General features: G+C 63.6%; 1 protein-coding gene across 1 annotated transcript; it reads left to right on the top strand.

The window, feature by feature from the left end:
* The first annotated feature begins 5,544 nt into the window (after positions 1–5,544).
* LOC112819053 (beta-lactoglobulin-2-like) lies at positions 5,545–9,196 on the top strand. Its single transcript, XM_073890673.1, has 7 exons — positions 5,545–5,663; positions 6,060–6,199; positions 6,565–6,638; positions 7,671–7,781; positions 8,310–8,414; positions 8,669–8,685; positions 9,109–9,196. Exons 1-6 carry the CDS (start codon positions 5,568–5,570, stop codon positions 8,683–8,685), a joined length of 543 nt encoding a protein of 180 aa, XP_073746774.1. The 5' UTR covers positions 5,545–5,567; the 3' UTR covers positions 9,109–9,196.
* The last annotated feature ends 153 nt before the right edge of the window (positions 9,197–9,349 follow it).

Genomic DNA, 9,349 nt, shown 5'->3' with positions numbered 1-9,349 from the left:
TCGATGCGTGCAGGATGCGCGGCTCGGGGGGTGAGGCGCGGGCGGGGGATGGGCGTGGGTGTCAGCATGGGTGCCAGCAGGACCCCTCGTGGTCCCCACCCCGGCGTAAGGAGTGTGAAATCATTAGTGCGTGTGGCATCTTCCTCGTCCCGGGACATGGAAGCCCTACGTGCTGACAGGGTGCTACACCTGGAGAATCCTAAGTTTTCAGTTCCATTTCTTGACAAAGAAATGTCTCAGGGGTCTTCCTGGTACCTCCTGCCCTCCTGCCATCCTGGAGGTGGGGGGTGTTGGAGCTCCAGGGCAGGGAGGGGACACAGCCTGTGCTGTGGACGGACAGGTGCAGAGACAGCAGCATCACAGGCCCCCCCGCCCCGTCCTGTTAGGGCTCCGGGCCCCCAGCAGGGGAGCCGCTACCGAGGTGACCTGCTCCCCCCAAGAGAGAAGTGGGAAAACGTCCCGACATTTGCACTCCCGATGTGACTGTTGGTGTGAGGGCCTTCCTTCCATCCTCACCCAGCCCCTGGAGGACAGCCTCCCTCCGTCCGCACTCAGGGAGGGCGGCCGGGCCGCTGCCAGCCCCAGGTGCACACAGCCCCCCAAGCCCTGCGGCTCCAGCCCCAGCTCTAAACCTGACACAAAACCTCCTCTGGAGGGAACACACCTGGGTCCCAGCCCCGGAGACACCAGTGATGGGATCTGACCACAGGCCGGTAGGAAGTGCGGGGCGTCTGGCACAGAGCCCGAGCTCCGCCCTCGTTAGTGGTCCTCTAGAGGGCCACGCGGCCCACGGGCCAGTGAGGTGTGGGTGCTGTGGCCAGGAGCGCGGGCTGCAGGCCAGCCTGCCGGGGATGCCGGGGCGGGCCCCCTCACCACCGTGGAGAGGACAGGGAGTGGCTGGTGGCGGTGGGACGCGAGGAGCAAACAGCCGTGTCTGTCCGCACACACACAGAGCTCGGGCTCCGCCAGCTGTGGGCCCACCGCGGCCACCACCACCACCCGCTGCCCACCAGGGCCTTGGGCCCCCGCTTCAGGGCCAGCCCGAGGCGTGCTGACAGCCACGCTTCCCGCTGGGCCCCTCCTCCACCGCTGTTGTTAGTTGAAAGTCAGCAAAGCCACCTCCACGCTCCTCCCTGCTGCCCCACAATTACGAGGCCTGAAAATACCACCACCCTGGCAGGAGGACGAGGAAGGCCGTCTGGTCTAGGGCCCTGGGATCGGACAGTGGCAGGTTATCGTGGGCCCCCACACTCTAGAGGTGACGGCAGCTTGGGGTTTCCTGATGCTGGCCGGGCAGCAGAAGGCAGGCCAGGGCGGCTCATTCCTTGCCTGCATCAAAGCAGAGTCCCTCCCATGACACCAGGTTACCCAGTGCCGGCTGCCGCCGAAAGGACCCACGGGGGCCCCTCCAATGGGAAGCCGCCTCCAGACGCACCCGCCTTCCATGGGAGACCAGGCCTGACGCTGGGCTCATTTCAGAACCAGGCTTCACCAGCAGTGAGCACCAAGCTTTGGTGCAAACCCCAAGACTATTTGGCACAAGAAGGTTCTAGCTGGAGGTCTCAGGGCAGTCCACACTGGCCTTTCTGCAGAAGAGCAGGGGGCTCAGGTGCCCTCGGAGGAAACAGAGTGAGCCCCTCTCAAGAGGGAGACTTGTAGACTTTTTTAAAATTATTTCAGAATATACATAACACGAATTACGCCACCTCAGCATTTTTATGTGCACAGTCCAGGGGCGTCCGTGCATTGACAGTTGTGCAGCCGTTCCCTCCAACCGTCCCCAGAAGGTGGTCGTCTTCCCAGACGGAGCCTCCGTCCCCAGTCAGCAATGTCTCTCCTCCCCCTGCCCCCGGCACCCTACTGTCCGCATGGACCAGACTCCTCTGGGTGCCTCACATAAGTGGATCGTTCAGGATTGGTCCTTCTGTGCCGGGCTGATCTCACTGAGCACCACGCCCTCCAGCCTCATCCACGTAGTAGCAGGTGTCGCGATTCCTTTCTTTTTAAGGCCGAATAATGTTCCACGGTGTGGACGGACCACCTCTCGCTTGTCCATTCACCTGTCGGTAGACGCTGGGGCTGCTTCCACCCCTTGGCTATTGTGAGGAGCGCTGCCGTGAGCACGGGTGTGCAAATACCTCCTCAAGATCTGCCTTCAGATCTGTGGGGTACAGACTGGAGTTGTGGGATCATCTGGTAATTCTCTTTACTTTTCTGAGGAACTGCCATACTGCCTTCCACACCGGCAGTAATCTGGCTTTTAGGAGACGCTTTGTGGGGACGCCCGGGTGGCTCAGTCGGTGAAGCGTCTGCCTTCGGCTCAGGTCATGATCCCGGGGTCCTGGGATCGAGCCCCGCATCGGGCTCCCTGCTCAGTGGGGAGCCTGCTTCTCCCTCTCCCACTCCCCCCTGCTCGTGCTCTCTCTCTCTCTCTCTCTCAAATGAATAAATTAAAAATCTATTAAAACAAAGAGACACTGTTTGGTGACACACTGGGGACTGTTTGGGCGCATTATATTGCATGTGCTATGATAGCGATGTGAGTAGTGACAGTGAGTGAAAACACATCGAGTGCCCACTGCTCTGGGGGCACCGGGACGCTGGGTCCGCCAGGTTTGTTAAGGATTCATGCAGGGAGGGAGCCCCCACCAGGGAAGGGTGTTCTTTCCAGGAGAAAAGTAACCCATGATTGTGCATGCGTGGGGGCACCTGGTGCCGGCCACCACAGTCCTGCCCAGCAAAACACAGACTCGCGCTCATGAGCTCCTGCTGACACCCTGCTGCAGGGAGGGGGCCCCGGGGAGACAGGGCAGGGCATGTATGCTGTGCTCTCCGCGGAATAGAAGCCCATGGCCCTCCCCGGCCCCAGGAGTTCAGCCTAAGAGAAGTAACTCCCAGCTCCTGCATTGACAGGCCTGCCCTCCCGGCCCACTTCCAAAGCACAGGGGGTCCCGGCAGGAGGGGAAGGGCCTGCAGGGGCCCAGTCTCCTCTCAGGCCCCACTCGCTGGGGCAGCGACCTGGGAAAGTGGGACCCCCGGGGCCTCCGTCTCCCCGACTCCAGACAACGCCAACCGCCAGAGGCCGGGCACAGCTTCTTACTCTTTTGTGTCTCTGCAGCGGAATTCTGTGGAACTCTGTTCCTGGAAATGATGAACGGGCACGTCCTGCACAAGATGCTCTGGGTCACCATGGGCAGGAACGCGACAGCGTCTCTTGAGACCCGAGCGGGGCAGATTCCCCCGCGGCTGGTGGGACCCGCGCTTCCCAAGCTTACCAGAAAACGGGACATTTGCTTTTCCCTGGCTGACCACCCCGCCCTCTGCGCTGCGTGACCCTGCTCTGGAAGCCAAGCGGGGTTTAGGAGCACGGCCTCCTGTCTCACAGCTGGGGCACCGTGGACACCTGCCAAAGCCCCTGGGGCCGGGCCCACTGGCAGGGGCTTCTATCAACAGAAGCTTATTCTCCCCCAGTTCTGAGGCCTGAGCCCACAGTCAAGGTGTGGACAGGGCTGTGTTCCTTCCGAAGGCCCCACAGAGGGTCCGGGCCTTTCCAGCTTCTGGAGCTGCGGCGATCCCAGGTGCATTCCTCCAAATTCTGGCTCTGTCCTCACGCGGCCTCCTCCCTGGGCCCCCTCTGCGCCCTTTTTCTCTTAAAAGGACATTAGACATTAGCCCCTGCTCCCGTGTGCCTCATCCGAACGAATCACAGCACCAAAGGCCCCTGTTTCCAAATAAGGTCACATTCAGAGGTTCTGGGGGGACATGGGTTTGCGGGGACGCCATCCAACCCAGCGTGCGGCCAGCCGCTCACCGTGAGACGTGAAAGCGCTGACCGCGGTGAGCTGTCCCGGGACTGCAGGCGGGCGTGGGGAGGGCCGGAGGGGCCGCTGTGCACAGGGCGTGCCCCGCAGAGCCCGCCGGACACCCGCCTCACTCGGGCCACTTCAGACCTGCCACCAGAGAGAGGCAAGAAAGTCCACTCCTCCCACTTTGCTTCAACCCCCACAGAGTTTCAGCAGACCTACAACCGTGGTCCACATTCCACTGTCCTGGGTGCAGAGCCTCCCTGAGGAGGAGCGGTGCCCTCTCTGAGACCCACCACCTGCCCTGGGACACGCGGGGGCCGCGGCGTTCGGGCTCTGCCCGCCACTGCCGCAGGAGGGCCATGCCAGAGTGGCCACCCAAGCCCCTCCTTTCCCCGCCCCGCCCCCAGGACGGGAGCCCAGTGGCCCAGGACCACCGTCTGGCTGGAGGGTGGGCTCCCTCCCGGCTCAGGGATGAATCCAGAGCTAGTGTAGGAGAACCCCTAGCCTCCATCCAGGATGCTGACCATGACACATGGGTAGCAAGGCCGCCTGGGAAGGCCCAACACATCTGGGCATGGGGACACCCCCCAAGACGCCCCCCATAGGGAGAATGAGGCTGCCCTCCGTGGGACACGCTGGAGGCAGCTGCCCCCCTCCTTGCTCCATCCTCCACCCCGATGTCCGCCTCCCCAGCGAGGAGCAGGTTAACCGTCTGGAATGTCAGGCTTCGCTCGGGGCACGGGGCTCCCATGTCCCCCTGTGGGGGCTGGCCGGCCAACATGGGTCAGCAGGACACATTCTTCTGTCGGGGACACCCCTGTAGCTCTCGAGTCGCCGGTGACGGCTCGCACAAGGGAGTGCGTCAGAGGATTTAAAACGTGGGATCCAGCAGATTCAGGACTCCGACGTGGTGGCCTTTACCATCACACGTAGCCACATGGACACTGCCTGTGCTGCCCCCCCCCCATGCACCGTGCCCCGAAGGGACCTGCCGCGGTCTGGGTGACCCTGCCCATGACCACAGCCACCACTGTCCTGTTGGCGCCCGCCCGTTACTGTTACTCAGCAGCCCGAGCTTGCAGAGGGCTCGCCGCCGGCCAGGCCCATCCTCGGCGCCACCTGAAGCCACTCCACCCGCCCCCTTCCTGCAGTGAGTGGGTGGGGTGACCGCGGAGGAGCTGATGCCCGAGACGGAGAGTAAAACAGGGGAAAGACCAGCCTTTCAGGGAGGCCGGGCACGGTGGGCGGCCCCTGGGTAGGTGGTGCCTGCAGGAAGGAGAGGGGTAAACGTGTAGGTGATGTCTGTCCCCTGTGCAGGACAGATGGCCACCCACGGACACGTCGTCCACAGACCCGGGGCTGGCATGGGGCTCTCCCACCCTCAAGGACACAGCTGTCCTCCTGCTGATTCTCACCTGTGGTTGCCCAAGATCATGACCCAGGAAGTGTTCCTGACGCCGGTGGCCAGCCCGCACCCACCCGGCCCCGGAGCCTCCCCTCTGGGGCCTGCCAGGAACTGTCCAGGCCCCGGGGACACAGGGACCTTCCTGTTCCCACTTAGAGGAAGAAGGCCTCCTATTGTCCTGGTGGGGGAAGCCCCCTGAGGGTCTGGGGACGAGCCACGGGGGATTCGGGGAACCGCGTGGCAGGGGGCTCGGACGGTGCTGGCTTGCGAGGCCCCCCCCGCCCCCATATAAGGGCCCGAGCCCGCTGCCTGGCCTTCCTCACTCCCGGGAGCTCAGCGCAACCACGGCCGCAGCCATGAAGTGCCTCCTGCTCGCCCTGGGCCTGGCCCTCGTGTGTGGCATCCAGGCCATTGTCGTCCCCCAGACCATGGAGAACCTGGACCTCCAGAAGGTGAGGATGGCTGGGGTGGGGGTGAGCTGCAGGGCGGGCAGGGCAGCGGGGCCGCAGCAGGGTACACGGGCAGGGTACATGAGCAGAACCATGACATCGGGAAACCCCCACCCGGCTCTCCGTCTTCAGGGCGGCTTGTCACTTGGTTTCCCAAGATCCAGGAGGTTCTAGGGAACTCGTATGAGGTGTATTCAGACCCACCTGGGGAACACAGGCGTGTTAATTCAAGTGTGGAAATTGTGCAGCCCAGTGTCTGGTCGATGGCCGAGGGTCGTCCAGAGCTCACTGACGCCACCCCAGTTAGACTGGGCCCCCGGCCAGGGTGGGAAGGTGAGCCCCCCGTGGGCCGGGGCCCTTCCCGCCCCCCTTGATGGCAGCTCAAGGCCCCCTCCGCAGGTGGCTGGGACGTGGCACTCCTTGGCCATAGCGGCCAGTGACATCTCCCTCCTGGACGCCGAGACCGGCCCCCTGACAGTGTACATCCAGGAGCTGAGACCCACCCCCGAGGGCAACCTGGAGATCATTCTGCGCAAATGGTAGGTGTGCCCTCTGCCCTGGGGTTGGGGGCCAGCGAGGGCCTGGCTCCTGGACGGGAAGGTGGGCAGGCAGGTGGGCGGGCAGGTGGGTGGGCAGGGCAGGGTGCTGATGGGAGCCGGCGCCCTGTGGGTGGTTCCCGGTGCCTCGGAGCCCCCGCCCCGAGCTCTGGGCCAACAGGCCGACCACACAGGGCGGCCCCAGGTCAGTGTGCAGAGAGGCCCGTGTGGAGGCCGGCCGGTCAGCTGTGGTGCTGGGGTCCCGGGGGCCTGGGCAGGTCCTGCCGCGAGCCCTGTCTGCTATGAGGGACCATAGCAAGGACAGCTCAAGTTCAGTATCACCCCCCAATGCTATCACCACCTTTCAGGGAAAACAACAGGTGTGTTGAGAAGAAAGTCTTTGCAGAGAAAACCGAGCATGCAGCCAAGTTCAACATCAACTGTGAGTGTCTCCAGCCCCGTGGGCTGGCTCTGAGCTGCACACCACCCACAGCTGTCCCTGGGAGGCTGCTGTCCTTGCCGGTGGGAGCGTGAGGTACGAGAGTGCTCGGGGCTGCCTGGCTCTGGCTCGGGGAGCACTCCGCCCAAGCCCTGGGCCACGAGCCCCTCTCTCTCTCTCTCTCTCTCTCTCTCTCTCTCTCTCTCTCTCTCTCTCTCTCGTGTGTATGTGTGTGTGTGTGTGTGTGTGTGTGTGGTCACGCAGCCCAAGGGGAGCTTCCTCCCCCACGATTGTTCTCGGAGCCTCTTTGGGCCCACACGGAGTAGGGCCACGGCCCGCTCTCTCTGGACAGCTGCAACTCACACCTCGCGCTGAGCTCCTGGACTCCGCCGCATGAGGGGGATGCAGAGCGCCTTTTTGTACTGCATTCTCTGTCACAAACTGCAACCTTCGCGGGGGCAGGGGGTGGTTGTGAATTATAAAAAACACAAATGGAGAACAAGTGGTAAAATTGAAACAAAGGATGCACACAGATTTCTTCTGGGTGTTCCCGCAGCAAATTCTATTTGTTTCTCACACTTAAGACTCGCTCTGGGCCACCCTGACCTTGCTTGTCGTCTCCCGAACCCGTCACGCTCCAGGGCCTGGGTCTGCTGCCCCTTTGCTCGTCATACCTCCCCCTCACCTCCCCCTTACCTCCAGCTCCTCCCTGCCATGCCGGAATGCTTAGCTGCCGCTCTCCTGCTCCAAGCCTCGCCTCCTCCCCTCTGCACACCCCCCCGCGCCTGACCACTACACACCTGGCCGGCCACACACCGGGCCTCTCACCTTCAGTGGGGTCTTTGTGTTCCACCACCCTGCCTCTCCTCTCCCTCTCCTCTCCCGCTGCCTCTGGCCATGCCTACACCTGTGCCACCCCATGGGGGCTGCAGGACAGGGGTCCAGGTGACTGCAGGAACGCCCACCAGCACCCGGGAGGGATGCTCCTGCTGCGCAGGACTCCGTCTTCACCTTGGTCCTTCTCTTCTCTCCCAGATCTGGAGGAGAACGAGGCCTTCGTGCTCGACACGGACTACGAGAACTACCTGTTCTTCTGCGTGGAGAACACGGACGCCCCCGAGCAGAGACTGACGTGCCAGTACCTGGGTACGCACTGGCGATGCCCGAGGCCACCCCGAGTGGAACGGTGGCTAAGGACCCTGGCCGGCGCCTTGGGCACCCAGGGAGCAGACTGTGCAACATCCTACTGGCCTGAGGGCCCGGGGGTGGCCAGTTTTTCTCTAGGGGTGGCTAAGTCCACTCACATTGCCTCAGAAATCGGGGAGAAAGGAGCCAGAAGGAAGGCTGCTGGGTCAAGGGGCTGCACTTAGTGCTACTGGCTTGGTCAAAAGATTAATACTAATTGGAAGCTTTTGTTGGTAGTAATGTTCTTAATGAAATGCAAGCCAGTAAAACCTGATGGCACAAGGCAGAGACATTCCTGGTTTGCCTGAATGAAGGCCTTTCTGAGGGGTTATATGCACATATCCTTGGTCAGCACACCAGCTATGCTGGCTGAGACCTGACAGCCGAGGGTGCTGGGCCCCCTCCTCCTGTCCACACACCGTCCCAGGAGGAAGGGGGTGGGGGCACAGGGACCTTGGTGCCCAGGGACTCACCCACCGCCCCCCGCAGCCAGGACCCTGAAGGTCGACACCGAGGTCATGGGGAAATTCAACAGAGCCCTCGAGACTCTGCCCGTGCACATCCGGCTCTTCTTCAACCCGATGCAGGCGGAAGGTGATCACCTCCACACCCCACGTCCCCGCTTGCACTCCACGTGGGGCTCACCCACCAGACAGCCACGAGCGCTGGGCCCAGCCGTCTCCCACGGTGGCCCCCATTCCCCAGGCCCCCCAGCTTAGGGGGGGGTGGGAGGTGCAGAGCCCCTGAGGCGGGGTCTCCGGCCCCACCCCCTCTGCCACGCCCCTCCGGGCCCAGGGCTGTCCTGGCGACTTGTGACCCCCCCCTCACGGCTCTCCCTCCCCCCACAGAGCAGTGCCACGTCTAGGTGAGCTCCTGCCTGACCCGCCTCCTGGGGTAACGTACCAGCCCTGCCCCCACGTCCTGGGCACGTGCACGGTGGGAGGCGTCCCAGGGGACCCCCAGCTCCCCTCCGCCGGGCCCTGGCCCCTCTGCAGGAATGGCTGGGACCTGGTGTCCCTCCTGGTGACCACGGGGGCCAGGCTGGCCGCGGGCCCACTCTCTCCAGTGGCCTTTCTGGGATGTCCTCCTTGTGTCCCGGTCAAGCTCCCACGCAGATGCCCCCATGGCCTCTTCTGGGCAAGGGTGTGGGCAAGCGTGGGGGGCTGGTGTGGGCCGACCACCACTCAGCCTGAGGTGGAGAGGCCGTCCCTCACCCCCCACCTGGGAGGGGCAGGCGAGGGCCCAACAGGCTCCCCAGGAATCACAGGGAAGCCCGCGTCCGTTTCAGGTCCCAGAGACGACATCGTCCGCTCCCTCCCCCTTCAGAGGAATCAGGAGGGACCAGGCCCCAGGTCCTGTGGGACCCGCTCCTCCAGGGGACGGGGTCCTCGGGGCACCAGCCTGGGGTGCCCTGCTCTGAGCCACTCCTCCCGCAGCAATAAAGAACTCAACCAGCCAGCAGTCCGTCTGGGTCTTTCTTGGTCGATGCGTGCAGGATGCGCGGCTCGGGGGGTGAGGCGCGGGCGGGG

Source organism: Callorhinus ursinus, unplaced genomic scaffold, assembly GCF_003265705.2.
Source record: "Callorhinus ursinus isolate GAN/ISIS: 27379988/994484 unplaced genomic scaffold, GSC_fseal_2.0 scaffold1900, whole genome shotgun sequence".
NCBI lineage: Eukaryota > Metazoa > Chordata > Mammalia > Carnivora > Otariidae > Callorhinus > Callorhinus ursinus.
The sequence above is the reverse complement of the archived record's forward strand: the minus strand, read 5'-3'. Positions and strand labels throughout refer to the sequence as shown.

Coding starts and splice junctions, on each gene's coding strand:
- LOC112819053 (XM_073890673.1), top strand. CDS start 5,568: ATGAAGTGCCTCCTGCTCGCCCTGGGCCTGGCCCTCGTGTGTGGCATC. Junction 6,200..6,564: donor GAGATCATTCTGCGCAAATG/GTAGGTGTGCCC, acceptor ACCACCTTTCAG/GGAAAACAACAGGTGTGTTG. Junction 7,782..8,309: donor ACTGACGTGCCAGTACCTGG/GTACGCACTGGC, acceptor CGCCCCCCGCAG/CCAGGACCCTGAAGGTCGAC.